General features: G+C 43.9%; 1 protein-coding gene across 1 annotated transcript in view; it reads right to left on the bottom strand.

Moving 5' to 3' along the window:
* Positions 1-4,499: 4,499 nt before the first annotated feature.
* The window catches only part of LOC116985162 (aromatic-L-amino-acid decarboxylase-like), a 44,588-nt gene continuing 27,416 nt past the window's right edge, over positions 4,500-21,671 (bottom strand). Inside the window, exons 11-14 of the mRNA XM_033039712.1 lie at positions 20,968-20,987; positions 14,437-14,535; positions 7,803-7,904; positions 4,500-4,848 (exon numbers count right to left, since the gene is read on the bottom strand). Coding sequence (XP_032895603.1) covers positions 4,639-4,848; positions 7,803-7,904; positions 14,437-14,535; positions 20,968-20,987 — 431 coding nt within the window. The 3' untranslated portion in view covers positions 4,500-4,638. The remainder of the gene's footprint in view (positions 4,849-7,802; positions 7,905-14,436; positions 14,536-20,967; positions 20,988-21,671) is intronic.

The following is a 21,671-nucleotide window of genomic DNA, read 5'->3' as shown; positions in this document are numbered from 1 at the left end:
GGGTCACGTTAAAAATATGGATTTCCCATTTAAGACAGAGATGAGGCGATTTTTAAAAATCTCTCAAAGGGGAAAAATAACCAGAAATACTTAATAATTTGTAAAGCAAAGATTGATAGATTTATGCATGCAACTGGTTGAAAAACTACCGTGGGTTGATGGGAAATGCGAAAGTGAGCTTACAACTATGAAATGAAATGGCAGAGAGGGTTTGAGGGGTTGGGTGATCTACTCCTGCTCCTGCTTCACATGCTTGTGTGTTCACAGAACAGCACCAGCCTGAATGGTTAAAGAGTTTATTGGGACTGAATAAACACTGTAAATAATGTGGTATAAATACAAGCAATATAAATATGTTATATGGCGCTATCAAAAATTGTTTGATGCAAAGCACTGCAAACTATTGCACACTAATATAATCTTAACATTATGCATCTTTAACATTTAATTATAACCATAATTTACCCTCAATTGTACTTCTACCAGTGAATCTGAATAAAAATCACTCCAATGACCACTAAAAGGGTCAGGCTCTCGAGATAGGCGTTCACACCATATGAGCACTGATCACGCCAGTGTTTAAACATGCAAGATAGGCTCCAATGTACAGATGTTCCTGAGTTCTCTTGAAGGTTGCAAGATTTAAATGCACCTTTTTCATAATACAATAACCTTCCCATGATAATTAATTGATGCAGAGTTGCTCCTCCCCCAGCAAATGTTGACTGCGCCATTGCTTGTCTTGTCTGTTGTAAGTGGGTAAAGTGGCTATTTGCTTACGCCTGTGTCGGCAACATTGTCCCCTCGCACAGTTTGATGTTTGACCATTATCACACAGAGGATTCTGTTGGGAAAACTTTAGGTTGTCAACATGGTGAAATGATGTTACATCAGATTTACCCAAGCAACAACTTTAACCATAATATTTCCAATTCCCACAGGAAGAAATTCAAAGTTAGTCTAATCAGGGTTGTTCTCACAAAAATCAAAGAACTGCAGATACTGAAAATCGGAAATAAGAATGCTGGAAACACAGCAGGTCGTGTGTTCTTTATGAAGATCGATCCAATTATTGACCAACAGGTGGTGGAATCCATCTGTGACAGTCCACAGTGAAACGTGTCGACAGGAGCGGGTATTCACTCTGATTCACTCCGAAGTCCCTCACCCTGAGCACAGGATCGCCCCAGGGTTGGTTCTTCAGCCCCCTATTGTACTCCCTGTACACACATGATTGTGTGGCTAGGTTCAGCTCCAACTCAATAATTAAGTTTGCTGATGACACTGTGGTGGTGGGCCTGATCTCAGACAATGATGAGAAGGCGAGTTTAGAAGAGTTTGAAGAAATGACATGTTGAAGAACTCCTTCGACTATGTAGAAGACCTCCTTCCACCTCCTTCGACTATGTTGAAGACCAGCTTCGACTAGCTACGACTAGCTATGACTAACCTGGAAAATTGGACACCGAAGAGTAGAGAGTGAAGACGACCTCCTTCGATCCCCTTCGACCTCCCTTTGACTATGATGAAGACTATCTACGAATACCTTTGACTACCTTCGGCTACCCTTGATTACCTACGACTAACATGCCGACCTACTACGACCTACTATGACTAAACCTACAAGTAAAAAAAGTATCGATTTTGTCCGTGGCGACCTTTTTTTACTCGCGGGCATTTTTTAACATATTGAAAAAAACGCCGCGACCTAGCTGAGGCCTCGAGCATGCGGAGACCACTCTCGGGCATGAAGGAGAGTTTCGAAGACCTCCTACGACCTCGTGTCGACCATGTGGCGAGTATGAGACGGGGGCAAACTCGCCAAAACTCGCGGATTAGGTCGCCCAAGTGGGACAGGCCCTTAACTCAGGCACAGTGAACTTCACAATGTAAAACCATCCCAGTCAAAACCGTCCCGGAGAGCTGCCTTGCCCGAGCACTGGGACAACTCTGTGCAAGGTCCCACTGAAGGCAAGAACACCATTCTAGTCACAACAAAAATACGCATGTGGGCTGGATGATTTCGGGTTACTGGCCGGATCTGGGCCGTGGGCCGTAGGTTGCCGACCCCTCCCTTAACGATACATTCACACCACCTGTAGGTAAAGCATCAGCTCATGTGTTTCAAACACAAGTTATATTTTCTTAGTCCACCGTCAAACACATTAAGGATTAAATGAAAATAATAAATTCTTTAACATTGAATATCTCATAATTGCAGAATAATGAACTGAACTAGAACTGGGACTGTGTAAGTCATGTGTGAACAGTAGAACAAGAAAGGAAGCTATTGCGTTGACAGAATTCTACATTAATTAATTGATAGAATAGTTAACAATTTATACACAGTTTATACAGCGCTGCGTTCGTTTTTTTTTGCCTGAATTACCTTTGTCAAATCCCATAATTCCTTGCGTTTATCAGAATACCAAACTCGCTTATTGCAGTAACTCAATGTATCAGGCACCATCTCTGGAGAACATGGTCTGAAGAAAGGTCCGGACCGAACCATCACCTATCACCTATTGATACTGTACTTCTACCGGTGTCTCTGAATAAAAATCACTGCAATGACCACTAAAAAAGGGTCAGGCGCTCGAGATAGGCGTTCACACCAGTTGATCACTGATCACGCCATTACCTATCCATATTCTCCAGAGATGCTGCCTGACCTCCATTTTTGTTTTTTTTTGTAAACCAGCATCTGTAGTTCTTTGTTTCTTTACCTCAGGTGGTTGTTTTTCATTCAGTTTTATTAAATCACAGGCCAATAAAATTAACTTTATCCCAAAACTCCTACCTGATCCTATTTTTCCTTCTCCATGGTAAATACAGACATTTAAATCATCTCCTATTTCCCAAGGCTCCACACGTAGATTACTGCACCGATCCTCAAGGGAACATACTCCCTAGCGGCTCTTTTACTTATTATCCGCATAGAATCTTTTAGGATTCTCCTTAATCTTATTTGTCTGTGATATCTCATGTCCTCTTTTTACCCTCGTACATCCTTTATATTCCTCAAGGGACTTGCTTGATCCCATTTTACTGAACCTTGCTTATACCTCCTTTTTCATGACCAGATCCTCAATATCACATGCCTGTGTCATTGCATCATCTAATCTTTCGAGCTTTGCACCTCACTCTATCAGGAACATGTCAGTTTTAAATCTGCCGTATATCACCTTTAGATGCCTCCAACTTTACTTGCAAGCAACCTCTCCCAATACATTTTTGCAAGTTCTTGCCTGATCCCATCAATATTAGCTTTCCCTCAATTTGGGACTTTTAACTTTGAGGATCAGGGCAATTTTTCTCCATGACTATCCTGCAACTAATAGAATGATGATCTCTGGTGCTACTGCACCATCCCAATGACCCAACAAATTCTGCCCCATTTTAGGACTATAGCAGTCTGTCAATATCAAGGAAATTAAAATAATCTACTGTTACTGTTACAGTTCCATGAAAATGGTGACACAAGTAGACAGGCTGGTGTTCATCGGACGTGACACTGAGTACAAAAGTTCAGTTTTAGTTTCAGTTCAGTTTTAGTTTATTGTCACGTGTTCTGAGGTACAGTGAAGAGGTTTGGTTGTGCGCTAACCAGTTAGTGGAAAGACAATACATGATTACAAAAGGTGGGACATCATGTTACAAGATGTTGGTAAAATTGCAACTGAAATATTGTGTACAGTTCCAATTGCCATAGTTTAGGAAGGACATGATTAAGCTAAAGAGGGTACAATAAAAATTCACACAAATGTTGACTGGACTGGAGGGCTCGAAGGAGAGTCTGGATACCCTGGGACAGTTTCTCCTGGAGCAAAAGAGGCTGAGGCGTGATCTTGTAGAGGTTTATTTAATCATGAGGGACACAGATAAGGTGGAAGCGACAGTCATTTTCCAGGATAGAGGAGTTTAAAACTAGAAGGCACAGGTTTAAGTTGAGAGGGATAACATTTAAATGTGACGAGAAGAGCAGGTTTTTCACACAGCTGTGTGGAACAAGCAGGCAGCGGAAGTGGAAATGGAAGAGGTGGGTAAAATTACAACATATAAAAGACATATGGACTGATACATATATGTAAAAGCTTTCAAGTGATATGTGCCAAATACAGACAAATGGGACTAGCTCAGGAAGAGGTCTTGGTTGAGTTGGGCCAAAGGGCTTGTTTCCATGCTATATAACTCAACATCTTGGCTGAGTTTATTGTGTGAACTAATTAATCATTCTGTGTCAGCTCTTAAACAACTAAAGGACTGTTAACATCCTTGAAGAAGCAAGGAAAGTGGGCCTCAAGTATAACAGCAATCAGATGCACAAGTTAAAATATGTAAGGCATGACAAAAGTGACAAATATGATTAGCAATCATTTTAATCAAAATATATTTTACAAAATTGTAATTACGATACACACCATCAATCCATGAAAATAAGATTTACACTGCCAATTACATAATCACAAGTTATTTAATGATTATATTACATTGCAGTTATTTGTTTTCAGCATTCTCTGCTCAGCAAAATATACTCCACACATCAGATATTACATGAACTTAAAATATATTTGTATAGTACAAATATACTTTACAATTCAAAATGTGCTGCCTTACATTAGACATATTTCTTGCACTTTATTTTCTTATATTTTCTGACATTTGACCCACTTTAGCGGCAGCCTCCTTTATATTTTGCCAGGCATATTGGATATGTTTACTTTTGACGGTTTCAGCACATACAACAAAACGGAGCACAAACTTCTCTCGAAGTTGGCAAGGCACAATGTGAATCCTCCTCATGTTGGTTATTTCTTTAATGAGTCTTTCATTTAGATTATTGGAGCCCTAAAATATGAAATACACCAACGATTAATTATTTGTTAGATATGCATTATTACAATCCGGTCGGAGCCCGGGTCCGAAGGGAGCTCGGGTTGGCGGAGTGGTCGACGGAGCCCGCACCTGGGGCCTGGGTCGGTGCCGCGGAGGCCTCAGGAGAGGACCCGGCAGTGTTGTGGTGAGGTCGGTGCAACGGTCGATAGCGGCGCCAACCGATTGACGATGACGGATACGTGGTAATGAGGACGCTGGTGCCGAGGGAAGGAACGAAGGAGGATCCGGTGTGGGGGGCACCGCTGGGAAGAACAATGGACAACGGGGACCCGGTGTGGGGTGACCACCGTGAGGGAGGGGGAGGGGGGAAGAGCAAAGGGGGAACTGGCGTTGGGGGGAATTTGTAACTTTGTAAGCGCCCTTCATGGGCAACTATTGCATACCTTGGCAAGGTTTACAAGCAAAGAATTTCACTGTGACTTGTTACATGTGACAATAAATTATTCATTCATTCATGAATAAGTGAATTCACTGTAAACGCTCTACATTATAATCTAATTGTACACAGCACAGAGGTGGCAAAGCTATTCTCACCCCCGATAATCTATCAGATTCCTTCTCACATATATCTGGGGATGTGTCTAAAATGAGAGAGTAACAGGTTTATCAATGAACAGCCTAACATAGTTGTGCTCATAAAAGCATAACTTTATAGTTTAGGTTTAGGTTTATTATCGTGGACTTTAGGAGGGCACATCATCTGAGGACGTACACACCATTGAGGATAAATGGGGATACTGTGGATAGGGTGAGCTGTTTTAAATACCTGGGAGTCCACATTTCTGTTATGACATGGACAGCACACGCCTCAGCACTCGTGAGTAAGGCAAGACAGCGCCTTTACCACCTCAGGCAATTGAGGAAATTCAGAGTGTCTCTGAGGATCCTCCAGTGCTTCTACTCAGCGGCTGTGGAAAGCATCTTGACGGAAATATCACGATTTGGTTTGGGAACTGCTCTGCCCAGGACAAGAAGGCTCTGCAGAGAGTAGTGCGTTCGGCCGAACGCACTATGGGAACTTCACTCGCCCCTCTGCAGGATTTATACATCAGAAGGTGTAACTCCAGAGCCAATAAGATCATGGGAGACCCTTCCACCCCTGCAATGGACTGTTCCAGCTGCTACGGTCAGGCAAACGCCTCCGTTGCCATGCTGTGAGAACGGAGAGGTTGAGAAGGAGTTTCTTCCCAGAGGCCATTAGGACTGTAAACTCCTACCTCACCAGGGACTAACCTTTACTGTACCATTCTACTGTGTTTTTTTAAATTGCTGTTTTTTTCCTTTTTCCTTCCTCCCACAATATGTAATATGTAAAAGAATAGGTGATTCTGTTCCATTCTGTTTGTAGTTTGTTGTTTGTTTGTTTGTTTTTTGCACAAAGTCCGCGAGCATTTCCACTTTTCATTTCACTGCACATCTCGTATGTGTATGTGACGAATAAACTTGACTTGATTTGACTAGACTATTACAAGTACCAAAGTGCATAACTATACGTAAATACAATCAAGCTAAACTCAAGTAATATAGTCACCACCTTAGTCAAACAAAGGGGACTATACAGAATATAGCTCTTGGCAGTATAGTGTACCAGCTCCATAGCCCAAGTCCAATGTCCATAATGGGGCAGAGGTGAATTAGTGCCATAGCTAATGGAAAGATCATTCGAAAGCCTGATAAGACAGGAGAAGAGGCTGTTCTTGAGTCTGGTGATACGCACTATCAAGCTTCTGTATTTTTGCCTGACGAGGACAGGTAGACGGAATGACCGAGGCGCAATGTCTTGCATCTAAAGATCCAGATTTTCCTAACGTAATCGCTAGAAAATTTCAACAGGATGACAAACCCACCGGAGGTTGTGGAAGAGTGGAAGGTGGTGAAGAAATGGTGGTGATTGTGGGTGCTCTCAATATCAATACTAAATACAGATTTATTAATTGAAATACATGAGTGCCCTCGCATCTTGATGAGGCATGCGTGCCCCCAAGCTACTGTGGAAGGACAATCTTAAGTTGATGCACCTTGTCAATTTGACATACCCTGGCAGTTCCTTGACGGGGTGGAAGATTGCAACCTTCACGTGGTCCGCCTGTTTCAACTAATGCAATCAACTCAACGTGCACAAACGTGAGATCAAATAGAACAAGTTGTCCTACAACTTTAGGCTGTGCACGCCACATGAAAGAAGAAGAAGTTCCTTGACATCTTCTTGAAAATAGAGTTGCTGAGGAGAAATAGGTTCTTTGGATGGATGGTGCCATTCAAATTCAAGTATAATAGATTTTAACAGAAAGAATTTCAACAACAAATGGATAAATTTAACTAAACTGCTGGTTCATGGATTTATCTACAACATGATTGATGTACCGGAATCACATTTTGGAGCCTCATCCTTAATGGCAGAGAAAAATAATGCCACATATTTATTGTGAGAGAATTTGTATGAACAGGGACTATTTTTAGTAAGAACTATGGGAACTAGGAGCTGCTCAATAGTAAACATTTCTCAAGGCTGGTATGTTTCATGTAAAGCTTTTGAACTGCATTTCCAACATTTAGCTTCATAAATAGACAACAAATGATTTTTGAAAATAATTTACATCTAACCTTGATTCACTCAAATGTCATAATATGCTCTCATAAGATAGGATTTACTTAGTCAACATACAAGAAAGATAATTATATTTGCCTTTGGATACCTATTATGTATTTACATAATTTTCATAATTTTAATGGTGATATTGCAAATTTGTACAATTAGTCACACAGTGTACAAATTGATTGCGGATTGTGATAAAATAAACTCATGTAAAATACATGGTCTGTGGTTCGATATATTGCACCGGATGACGCCTCCATGCTAAACTTGAAAATATAGCACATGTAATATTAAGAATATTTTTACGAACCTTAATTCTGAAGCACACCAGACCAAATACCACATCACCAATAATCTCAAACTGTTCATCTTGACGTACCAAAATCGCAAACTCATGTGCTAGAGCCACATGCTATAATAAAAGCAAAATGGGTAGACGTTGAAATAAATATACAATTAAGTAAATAATTTGTTGCACAAAAGGAGAACCTTTCTTTATAGTTTTTGCATTTTTCTGTCAACATTTTTTAAATAAATGGATGGCTGATGGATGGCTCTCCCACCTAACCCCATTCTCTTGCCTTCTCCCCATAACATCTGACACCTGTACTAATCAAGAATCTATCTGCTTTAAAAATATCCAGTGCCTTGGCCTCCACAGCTTTCTGTGGCAATGAATTCCACAAATTTGCCACCCCCTGACTAATGAAATTTCTCCTCATCTTCTTCCTAAAAGAACGTCCTTTAATTCTGAGGCTATGACCTCTAGTCCTAAACTCTCCCACTAGTGGAAACATCCTCTCCGCATCCACTCTATCCAAGCCTTTCACTATTTTGTACGTTTCAATGAGGTCCCCCCTCATTCTTCTAAACTCCAGCGAATACAGGCCCAGTGCCGACAAATGGTCATCATAGGTTAACCTACTCATTCCTGGGATCATTCTTGTAAACCTCCCCAGGTCCCCATCTAGAGCCAGCACATCCTTCCTCAGATATGGCGCCCAGAATTGCTCACAATATTCCAAATGCGGCCTTACCAGCGCCTTACAGAGCCTCACCATTACATCCCTGTTTTTGTAAACAAACCCTCTTCATGTACCTTGGCATTCAGTATTGCTGGGGCTGAACTGAACTAAAGAATAAGGAGATTGATGAATTCAACAGTTTGTACTTAGTAAGCTCTAGCCCTGTTATAGAATGACTACTGCCCATTGTGTCTTGTCCATGAGTTACAGTATGCCACTCACACAATATACTTACTTTAATTCTCCTTAAACTTGGCTTTTCCCATAGTTGATATAGTGCTCAATACATCTGCCCCATCTCCCACACATCAGCTCTCATCTTTTCTCTTAACCAAAGCAATAATCGTCTTCTTTATTTTCTTCTCTTTACCCACCACACCTCTTGCACCTACATTGAATTAATGAGTTTTCACCATCTTCAATCAGATTCTCTTCACTCAAACATGCTTTCCTCTTCCCTTCAATATACCTTCCCATCACAATACTCTGGTTTAATCTTCCAAAAACACACATTTCTTATGGTATTCAATTGCAGGTGAGGCAATACTAGGTATTGGTATAAGTTTTGTTTTGCATGTTAATGAGAAAAATCAGCCGTACATGAGTAAAATCAACCACACCTGTCCAACATGAAAAATGAAACTAAGTGCAAGTTACAGACTTACAGCGACAGGGAAGGTGCATATAAAAAAGTGCAAGAGCTGCAACGAGGTAGATGACGAGATTTTGATTACATCGTTATCTTATGGGAGGTCTGTTCAAGAATCTGATAACAATGGGCAGGTAGCTGTTCTTGTATCGCCTGTCCAATGGGGAGGTGTGAGGGATTTTTGATTACGTGAGTGATTTGTGGGAGGGATGTGAGTGATTCGTGATTATGTTGGCTGCTTTCTTGAGGCAATGTGAAGTGCAAATGGAATTAATGAGTCAATGAGGGAGAGAAAGAGTGAATTGCCTCCAACGTAAATATCTCAGAACACACAGAACTGAAGCAGAAACGACCTATGAAGAGAACACATTCAAGATATATCTGGTTGATGTTCGTTTAGTTTAGTTTAGTTTAGTTTAGTTTAGTTTAGTTTAGTTTAGTTTAGAGATACAGCATGGAAACAGTGGCTTTGGGCCATGGAGTCTGCGCCGACCAGCAATTACCTGTTCGCTATTTCTATCCTACACACTAAGGACAATTTACAGAAGCCAATTGACTTACAAACGAGCATGTCTTTGGAATGTGGGAGGAAACCGGAGCACCCTGAGAAAACGCACAGGGAGAACGTACTAATTCCGTACAGACAGCACCCATGGTCAGGATTGAACCCAGGTCTCTGATGCTGTGGCAGCAACTCTACTGCTGCGTCACTGACGCCAAATCTGTTTGATCTTTTCAGAGGAAAGGTGATGAGTCCACTTCAAAGTATCACTTCTTAGTCAAACTCTCATGACATTTCTTCCATAGTCTCCACAGGATCTAATTCCTGCTGACTTAGCACATCATAGGCTACCGTTCATTTTGGACACAGTAGGAGTAGCTCACTTGGGTATTCCCAACTAATGTTTGAACTGGGGATGTTTGCTGAGATCCCGTAGTCAGGATCGAACCCTGTCTATGGAGCTGTAAGGCAGCAACTCTACCACTGGTTCACTGTTGCTTGCAACAGTAACACTATTTTACTTCAGAGTCACGTGAGTGACTACGTGAAGAGCCCGCTCAGCACGCATGCGCGGCAAGACTCGCTGGTCTGGGAAGAGACAGAAGAAACACCCATAACCATGGAGATAGGTGGGTCTGGTTCCTACCAGCATATAGAAAGTAGGGGCGCAATACTAACAGGGGGGAGATTACACCTGTTTAAGGAAGCATGGGAGTCTATCACGAGTGACAAGTATATACTCAATAGCATTAGTGGATACAAAATACAATTTATACTAGAAAAATTGCCACCAGTTCAACATTCACCCCAGAGGGTCTTTTCCCTCTCAGTTAAAGAGAAACGAGAGGGACAAGCTGAACTGGTGAGACTAATCACTAAGGGTATAATTGAAAAAACAAAACATGAACCCTTGGAATTTGTGTCAAATATATTCACTAAAACTAAAAAAGATGGTGGGTGTCACATCATCATTGACTTAACTTCACTAAATATGTTTGTTAAGTATGTACATTTCAAAATGGAAACGTTTGCTACTGCCAAACAACTGATTTCCAAAGGATACTTCATGGCAAGCATTGACCTCAAAGATGCTTACTATTCAGTACCCATTCACAAGGATCATCGCAGATACCTGAAATTTACCTGGATGGGCCAGCTATGGCAGTTTAAAGCATTACCCAATGGGTTAACATCAGCCCCAAGATTATTCACCAAGATACTAAAACCAGCCCTGGCAATATTAAAAAGACAAAAACATATTGTCATGGCATATCTTGATGATATCTTCATAGTAGGCAAGACCATGGAATTGGCTATACCAGCTGTGTCAGCTACCAAACAGTTGTTCGAAACCTTGGGATTTGTCTTACATCCAGATAAATCTAAGTTGAAGCCATCTACAACCATGGACTACTTGGGCTTCACAATTAACTCAGCCCACATGTCTGTAACTTTGCCAAAAGACAAAACAACTGAATTGGCACAATCATGCAACAATTTAATGGTCAACGAGCGACCAACTATTCGACAAGTAGCAAGAGTAATTGGGAAAATGGTAGCAGCATTTCCGGCTACACAATTTGGACCTTTGCACTATCAAAACTTACAAAGAGCAAAGGTACAGGCACTAAAACGACATGCAGGTCATTATGATCGTATCATGAAATTACCCACTGAAGCAATATCAGAACTACAGTGGTGGTCAGAAAACGTTTGGCATAGTTTCAGCCCTATCATCATCATTAGTTCTTTAGTTATCCAAACATCTTTAGTTATCCAAACAGATGCCAGTGCTCAAGGCTGGGGAGCGACTAACTCCATATCCAGCACAGGTGGTAGATGGACTAACCTAGAGTCATCATTACTACTTACACTGGGCATTAACTATCTAGAGATGTTGGGTGCCTTTTATGGTTTAAAAGCATATGCATCCAATATGCATCACTTGCATGTTCGGTTACAAATAGACAATACTACGGTGGTGGCCTACATTAACCATATGGGCGGCATAAAATTGATATCATGCAACAAATTGGTCAACACAATTTGGCAATGTTGTGTCGAAAGACATATTTGGCTATCAGCAACTTACCTGCCAGGTAAGCTAAATACAGTGGCAGACACCAGGTCACGCAAATTTAATGACAACACCGAATGGATGTTAAACCCCAAAGTGTTTGCAAAATTTATTAAGCAATATGGCACGCCAGATATCGACCTATTTGCATCAAGGCTAAATCACCAGGTACCTATGTATGTCGCTTAGGAACCAGACCCTGAGGCAGCAGCGGTAGATGCATTCGCGCTGGATTGGGGAAATGTCTTCTCTATGCATTTCCTCCCTTCTGCCTCATCAGCCGGGTACTACGCAAAATACAAATGGACTCTGCTTCAGGTATTTTGATAGTACCCGACTGGCCTACACAGCCATGGTTCCCATTACTCCACGACATGGTTGTTGAAACCCCGATGATATTTTCCAGTAACCCAGAATTATTAACACACCCAGTGTCTGGCATAAGCCACCCGTGCCATGAAAAAAATCAAACTCCTGGGTTGCGGATTTTGAAAAGACCGTTACTGGGACTTGGATTGTCAGAAAAAACCGTCAACACCATGTCAGCATCCCTCCAAACATCCACAAGAAAACAGTACTTGTCCAGCATCAAAAAGTGGGAGAAGTACTGCTTGGATACAGGGACCACCTACTCAACCGCTACAATTACCAACGTACTGGAATTCCTGGCGAACCTTCACCACGATGAAGGACTCAGCTACAGTGCCATCAACACAGCTAGAAGTGCCCTGTCTGTCTATTTAAAACAAGCTCCAGGCCAACAGGCCATGGGGTCCCACCCGCTGGTGGTCAAACTAATGAAGGGTATTTACAACTCTAACCCCCCTAGACCAAGGTACACCCATATATGGGATGTCAGTGTGGTCCTGACATACCTCAGGGGATGGCCACCAGCCAGACCCCTCAACCTGGAACAATCTATGCTCAAAACACTCATGTTGATGGCACTTGTATCTGCACAGAGGGTCCAGTCACTACACCTATTGCGACTGGACAACATGAACACAGCTCCAGACCAGATCTCTTTCATTATCCAGGGACTGATCAAACAGAGCAGACCAGGAACACCTAACCCAGTCATGGAATTCCGGGCTTACCCGCCAGAACCACGGTTATGTGCCATGACCCACCTACTGTCCTACATAGACACAACCAAAAATATTCGAGGGAGTGAAAAAGCCTTATGGGTCAGTCATAAAAAACCTTATGGTCGGGTGACGAGCCAAACCATTTCGAGATGGCTCAAGCAGCTGCTAAAAGCTGCTGGGATAAACACTAACATGTACAAATCTCACTCCACCAGGGCAGCATCCACGTCGACGGCCAAAAGAATGGACATGCCTATAGACCACATCCTGGCTACAGCAGGATGGTCGGGGGAAAGAACGTTCCGAACTTTTTATAATAAGCCGTTGGCAAAACCTGCTTTATTTGCAGAAAACATTTTACAGACTGCAAATATGTAATTTAAGCCCAGGGGAGCAATTTAATTTCTTTGTTGTTATTGTTAGTAAATACCGTTGTGTTTTTCTACAAACAGATTCATTGGTTGATTATGATAACACACTTCCTCCCTCAAGGACTTCGGCAGTGAGTGAAGTAATAACTGTTACACGGTTTGAAATCACAGAGCTTTAAAATCTTCACGTAGTCACTCACGTGACTCCGAAGTAAAATAGTAAGATTAAACGAGGACTTACCAGTTTGAAGTTTGATCTGTATTTTATGAGGAGTTACGATGAGGGATTACGTGCCCTCTGCTCCCACCCTCAATAATATGGGTCAAACTGATAACTGATGTCTCCTTTTCTTTACTATGTTTATTTCAATAACTGTGTCTATCTGTGATTCCACACCGCTGCTTTGAAGTATGCCGCGCATGCGTGCTGAGCGGGCTCTTCACGTAATCCCTCATCGTAACTCCTCATAAAATACAGATCAAGCTTCAAACTGGTAAGTTCTCGTTTAATCTTACTATTTTAGATGTTTTGCATCATTCAGAACAAAGCAATCCATTTGACTGCCAAATCTGCTGCAGGAACAAGCATCTATTCCTTCCAAGTGGAACAATGTCAGTGCAGGACGCACTGTTGAAACTCAATGAATTTAATTTATTAACACAAAAGGCCCACGAGAAGGACAAGAGTAGCAAAGTCATAGAATCGCATTACTTCAATTTGGGATCACATTCTGACTAAAGAAGCTCAATGCCATCAGACACAGCAATCTGTCTGATTGGTTACACATTCACCATCATTAGGCCGCTTCAATTGCACCTCTCAAACCCACAATCTCTGTCACCAAGAAGGACAGGGGCTGCTGGTGAACGGATCATTGCCATCTGCATCTCCTCCTCCACCTCATATGCTACCCAGACTTAGAAATAACACCGTCAGTGGGTTAAAATCCTGGAACCCCCTGCATAACTGAATGCACCAGCAGGACTGGAGCAGTTCAAAAAGGTAGAGCACCACCACTTTATGAAGAGTAATTTAGGAATGGGCAGTAAATACTGGCCTTGGCAGTGATGCCAAAAATGATTAAAAAAAATCTATTGAATCCGTTTTGTAAGCATGCAAATACCATTTGTAGGCAAATGAAATGGATTAATATAGTTTTATTCAAAGTATTCTAGGAACACATTTAGTACATGCTCTGTGGGTACCTTCCACAATAATATGTGTAACTTACCCTGCGAATATGCTCTTGAAGTCCCTTTACCCCATATAATCGGAACACAAACCACATTTTCAGTGAGCGGAATCTACTCCCCATGGGAATCTGCCAGTGCTGAATTAAACAACATCAGTCAAAACATTAACTTCATAAGGCAGTGAAACAAATGCTTATCATAGCCTCTGTAATAAAATGCTGTGAATCATAATGTTTCAAAGCATAAAATTTTTTGATTTTTTTTCTTTTATGTTGCACGAAGGAAATGAAAATAACTTAGACTCAATGCACCGCCTCTTTCAATGAGAGAATCAGTTCAAGATAATATTCCTCTATCTACAACAGCCCACAATTTCAACAGTCTTGTGAATTCTAGGTACTTGTTGTAACTTTGTGGACTTAATGCTAGGTGCTCTCTAAACCTGTGCAGCCACCTTTACAGATAATTGTTACAAATCAAAGAGCAGTTAATTACATGATAAGGTAACAGCCTTAATGCAATAGTCACTTTTTTACAGCCAACAATAAATATGCCCGCTGTTCCCTCTTTTAGGAAGATAAGATAGACGATCATAAAACAAAATAATTGATTTAAGTGAACTACAGCTCTTCTCACTCTGCCTACTGCCATAACAGTGCTGGTTTAATCAAAATAAGTACAAAGTGCTGGAGTGACTTGACAGGTCAGGCAGCATCTGTGGAGGGAATGGATCGACAATGTTTCGGACAAGTTTGGAGTTTCGGGGAAGGATTGAGAAGTTCCAAAATGCCAAGGCATATGACTGACATATTTATTGCAATGAGCAAAAATGAGCAGGAAAAACTGGGTGACGAAGGACCTGTTTCCACGTTGTATCTCTAAAACTAAATTAAACTAAACTAACACTAGAACAAATTTGAACATGACTTCCCCGGTGGAATTTCTTTTTGTGCAACATAATTGATCTCCACCAGATGGCAGTAAAGGATCAAAAATGGCTTCAGCCATCCGTCAGTAAGGAAGGAGCGAAAGCAGTCAGGAGTTTGAACTTTGAACATTATAGACATGTGGGCATGCAAAATGATTGGGTTTGTTTGTAAAGTTCCAAATTCTCAAATATACTGACAACGTTGCTGGTCTTGGTACACAAAAGGATTGACAGGGTATAAGGGAATAATAGCCATTAACAACGTAACACTGTCACAGAAAATAACACAGTAAGAAAACCAAATATATATATTAAAACATGCATACATTGTATATATTTAAAAAATTATATATATATATATATAAATTTTATATATGTGTATATATATATAAATAAACACACACACACAGATATATATAAATATGTATTATATAATATATATATTAATATGCATTATATAATATATATGTTAAAATGAGGGAGAAGATGGCGGCGCGTTCAGACGCAGCGGCTTTGCGCTCCCAAGTCCGAGTTAACTCGGAGCAGCCTGGTACTGAATGCGGCTGTGAAAGTAAGGTATTTAAAAACCTCAGAACCCCTAGAACCCCTAGAACCCCTAGAAACCCCAATAACCCCAGAAACCATAGGAAGAAACTCACCTCCAGGACGAGGAAATCCAGGACCCGCATCGCAATCCCGACGGGTCGCACATGGAGCCACACGGAACTGCTCAATATCGGACGTGGCTGCGAGAAACTGGCGTGTGAGTACTACAGTACCCTCACCAAAATCCCGATGGAGCTGGGCAGAACAGCCCCCTGGATCACCACTCCGGAGGGTAGGAGACGGAGCAAGCGCCGGGAGTGAAAGCAGAAACGTGGAAAGCGAGCGGGGGTGCAGGACAGGCTACGGAGTGCTCCACAAAGCCCATCGCTCCCAAGCGTCTTTCTCGCGAATGTCCGGTCACTCACCAACAAGCTGGATGAGGTAAGGCTCTGGATCAACACCCAGCGATCCCTGAAAGACTGCTGTGTGCTGATCTTCACAGAGACCTGGCTCAGCGCGCTGGTTCCCGATGGGGCTGTGGACCTAACCAACCGGTCACTGCATCGTGCTGATAGAACAAAGGACTCCGGTAAGAGCAAGGGTGGCGTTCTCTGTATCTACATCAACAATGACTGGTGCACCAACAACACTGCAGTAGAGAGCTACTGTTCCCCAGACCTGGAATACCTACTGCTTAAATGTAGGCCGTTTTACCTGCCTCGGGAGTTTACTGTGGCTATCATCATGGCCATATACATCCCACCACAGGCTAATGCTAACCTAGCACTAGCACAGCTGCACTCGGCCATCAGTAAGCAGCAGGATGCTCACCCCGACGGTGCCTTCATTGTTGCAGGGGACTTTAACCAGGTCGACCTACGAGCCGCACTCCGCAAATTCCACCAGCATGTGCAGTGCCCTACCAGGGGCTCAAACATGCTGGATAAAGTGTACACCAACATCAAGGATGCTTACAGAGCTCTCCCCTGCCCATCCCTGGGACAATCCGATCACCTCTCACTGTTTCTACTGCCTGCATACAAACCCCTCATCCGCAAGACCAAACCTGCAATAAGGACGGTCAAAATATGGCCCGAGGACGCCACCCTACAACTCCAGGACTGCTTTGATCGCACCGACTGGGACCTGTTTGCACAACAGGCTACCAGTGGTACAGAGGTAGACTTGGAGGAGTACACATCCGCTGTGCTCTCCTACATCAACTGCTGTGTGGAGACTGTCACAGTGGACAAGCAAATAAAGATCTTCCCAAACCGGAAAACCTGGATGAACAAGGAGGTTCAGGATCTGCTAAGGGCACGCAACAATGCCTTTAAATCCAGGGACACTTTTGCCTACAGTGCGGCCAGGTCGAACCTGAACAAAGGCATAAAAAAGGCCTAAGACATCCACAGGCAAAGGGTGGAAGACCACTTCAATACCGCGGACACCAGAAGCATGTGGCAGGGTGTCAGGGACATCACTGACTACAAGAGCAGCCCCGCCTGCCCCCACAGTGATATCACACTGGCCAACGAACTAAACACCTTCTTTGCCCGCTTCGAAACTGGCAACACCACCAGGTGTGGAATAACCCCGGCCATGGCGGAGGGACAGGCCTTAACACTGAGCATTCAGGAGGTACAGTGCGCTCTGCATAGGATCAATCCACGCAAGGCTGCAGGCCCGGATGGAGTCCAGGAAAGGGTACTAAAGGACTGTGCTGTACAGCTGGCGGAGGTATTCACGAGAATCTTTAATCTGTCTCTATCTCTGGCAACGGTCCCCAAGTGCTTGAAAACAGCCACCATAGTGCTGGTGCCGAAAAAGTCTAAAGTCACCAACCTGAACGACTACCGCCCGGTTGCCCTAACTCCAATCCCAATGAAGTGCTTCGAAAGGCTGGTCCTCTCCCACATCAAATCCAGCATCCCTGCCTCACTGGACTCTCATCAATTTGCATACAGGGCAAATAGATCAACAGAGGATGCCATCTCTCTGGCTCTTCACACTGTCCTGACTCACCTGGACAGACAGGGCACGTACGTGAGGATGCTCTTCGTTGACTATAGCTCTGCATTCAATACGGTCATCCCCACCAAGCTCACCACCAAACTACACCAGCTAGGCCTCAGCTCGCCGATATGCGATTGGATCCTGAATTTTCTGACGGAGCGACCGCAGGCAGTGAGACTGGGCCCGCACCTGTCCTCCACTATCACCCTGAGCACCGGCACACCACAGGGCTGTGTACTAAGCCCCATGCTCTACTCCCTCTTCACTCACGACTGTGTTCCTGCATTCGACACCAACACCATCGTGAAGTTTGCAGACGACACAACAGTGATTGGGCTGATCACCAACGGTAATGAAACAAAATACAGAGTGGAGGTGCGGAACCTGGCGGACTGGTGCGCACGTAACAACTTGTCACTAAACACCTCCAAGACCAAGGAGCTGATTATTGACTTCAGGAGGTCCCATAATGGAGAATACGCCCCAATCTCCATTTACGGGGAAAGTGTGGAGAGAGTGTCCAGCTTTAAGTTTCTGGGCACTCACATTTCTGAGGACCTCACATGGTCCACCAACACCGCTGCGCTGGTCAGGAAGGCACAGCAACGACTGTTCTTCCTGAGGACATTAAAAAAGACTGGTCTGCCCCAACAGCTGCTGACAACGTTCTACCGCTGCACCACAGAGAGCATATTAACGTATGGCATCTCTGTGTGGTATCTCAGCTGCACGGAGGCGGAGAGGAGAGCTCTTCAGCGCGTCGTCCACAGAGCGCAGAGGATCATTGGGACACAGCTACCAGCCTTGGAGGGCATCTACCACACACGGTGCCTCAGGAAGGCCATCAGCATCCATAAAGACTCCTCACACCCTTGTAACGGGCTGTTTGAACTACTTCCCTCCGGTAGACGTTACAAGGCCTTCTACGCCCGAACCTCCACACTCAGAAACAGCTTTATTCCCAGAGCTATAGCGGCTCTGAACCGGCCCTGCTGAATGCCCCCCAGCCCCCCTGGACTGTCTCCCTCGGATGGTCACGTCACACAGCTTATTTATTTATTTTACTTTTCTTTTACATCGGTTGGAAGCTGCATACTAAATCTCGTTGCACTGACGTGCAATGACAATAAAAGATATTATTATTATTATTATTATACTATATACTTATAATGTGTGTATTTTATATATATATAACATACATTCATATACATTATAGTATTATAATGTATGTATATTACGTGCACACACACACACACACACACACACACACACACACACACACACACACACACACACACACACACACACACACACACACACACACACGGGTGAAATACAAAGTTGAGATAGAAATAACCATTAACATGTTTAACCATCAGTTAGGATGCAAAATCTGACCAGAATTGCAATGAAACACTGTCATTATCTATACAGGTGCACAACCTTTTATCCGAAAGCCTTGGGACCAGACACTTTTCGTAATTCAGAATTTGTCGGTCTTCGGAATGGAAATTTTTTAGCGTAGATTTTAATGGCTGGCTCAGTGGTAGAGTGCTCGGCTCATATCCGCAAGGTCGCGAGTTTGCGCCTTGATCCTGGCAGTTACTCGATCGCGAGTTTGAGTCTTCAATGTCGTTTTTTCTTGCAGAATAAATGTTTGTATAAAATACAGTGTAGGAGAAGTGTACTGACTGTGTGGGCAGAACTTTGGAAGTGATTGCCCACCAGTCTAAAAAGCCGCAGTGTCTCCCTGTCCCTGGGATAGCAGGGGGCGATCAAACAGCACAATACCCCCCTCCCCCTCCAACTCCAGAGGAATCCGCTCCCCGATGGGCCGCTACCAAAGATCATAGAGAAGCTCCTCTATGATCTTTGGCCGCTACAGCGACAAGTGGCAGTTCGCCCACAGCCCGAGCTGCGCCCCCTCATCCGCCACCCCAAGAACAAGACGTACCTTGCACACCATCAGCTTCTGCCCCTACGTGTTCCTCTGGAGTTGGAGCGGGGCTGGGCTGGAGTTGCTGCTGGCTGTGGGTCTCTGGGATCTCCGTGCTTGCAGTGGGCCTGGGGGTCGGTGGGCGGCGGTGGGAGCTGTGGACCTACGGACCTACCTCCGTGGAGCTAGCCAGCTTCGGAGCGTGGAGAGTTGCGGGGGCGAGCTGCTGCGACCCGACTCCGGTGGATGGTGACACCGGGAGCTCGCGGGTCTCCGGTGGGAGACTGCTTTGCGGGGCACCGGCAGCGGCGACTTCTCCCGCCCGAATTACGGGGTTGAGAGCAAACATCATAGAGGTTGAGAGTGACCTGGAGGGGGGCCTTACAACGCCCGGCGCGGCTGTCAATTGCCGCGGACTTGCTAGCGCCCGCCGGGGGCTCCAACATCAAGACCGGGGCAGGGCCCTACATCTCCCGGCGTGGCTTTGAGTGGCCGCTCCCCGATGGGCCCCTACGACGCCCCGAGCTGCGCCCCGTCATCCGCAACCCAGGTTCCTCTGTAGTTGGAGTGGGGCTGGGCTGGGCTGCTGTTGGCTGTGGGTCTCTGGGATCTCCGTGCTTGCGGTGGGCCTGGTGGTCGGTGTTCAATTGGTCCTGGCACGGTCCTGCTGCAATCGCCGATATGAAGACAGTGCAAAGCCCCCGCGCCGGTGCAATGGGCGGGGAGCTGGAGAGGGGAGGGAAGCAGAGTGGTGTAGGTGGGGTGATACTGAAGCGAGCGACAATCTGCTGCTGCCTGCCCCGCTGAGTTAAAAAGTTCCCACGCAAGACTCACGAAACACTGTATATCGTGAGTCTACCGTGGGAACTTTTTAACTCAGCGGGCAGGCAGCAGCATATTGTCAATTATTAACCCTCCCGCGCAATATACCCTCATCTTCTCTTTTATGAATGGGGATTTAGTTCCCCTTTCTTCGAGGACCGACCGGAGGTTCCGCTGTCACCTCTGCGGGCCGCCCTCGGTGAACGTTTTCAAGGACCTTTCTTCAAGGACCGAAAAAATGGCTGCTATTCGGAGGTTTTCGTTATTTGGATCTTCGGATAAAAGGTTGTGCACCTGTAATAATATTGTAAATTTGCTTACTCTGTAATCAGTAATGAGTTCTGAAAATACAGAATAAAAAGAGGTGTTACCATAACCTGTAATAATTTTTTATTTAAAAAACATTAAAGCTGCAAATTGTTAGATGGACATAAAGGTGATTAGTATCAATGGTTCTCCCACAATGCACAGGAGCAATTGTACAAGAAAGTAAATATATTGTTTCGATTTAATACTCAATGTGTGAGTGATGTGTTTACATTATATTGGAGCCAGTATGGCTTCCTCTCGTGTTCCCTTGTTTCAACGCTCAGGATCATTTAGATTTTGTGCATTTACAGAGCAACTGTGGGTTGGGTGTTCAAGAGAGATGGCAACTCACCTGCTGAGAAATTGGACACATCCGTATTTGCTCAGCTGAATGTGTGCTCTGGGACAGCATAGTGAAGCTGCTGTCTCACAGCTCTGGCAACAGTTTTAACCCTGACCACTGGTGCTGTCTGTGTGGAGTATGGGTTTCCTCCGGGTACTCCAATTGCTTCCCACAACGTAAAGTCATGTGGGTTGGAAGATTAATTGGCTACTGGTATAAACTGCTGCTAGTGTATAGGTGAGTGGTAGAATCTGGGATGAATAGATGGAAATGTGTGTCAATGGTCAGTGTGGGTTAATAGGTTGAAGGGCCTGCTACCATGCTCTGTGACTTTATGACCCAATCCAGATCAGAAAAATCACTAGTGGGAAAC

This window comes from Amblyraja radiata, chromosome 2 (assembly GCF_010909765.2).
Source record: "Amblyraja radiata isolate CabotCenter1 chromosome 2, sAmbRad1.1.pri, whole genome shotgun sequence".
Taxonomy (NCBI): domain Eukaryota; kingdom Metazoa; phylum Chordata; class Chondrichthyes; order Rajiformes; family Rajidae; genus Amblyraja; species Amblyraja radiata.
Note: the sequence above shows the minus strand (reverse complement) of the source record. Positions and strands in the feature narration are given on the sequence as shown.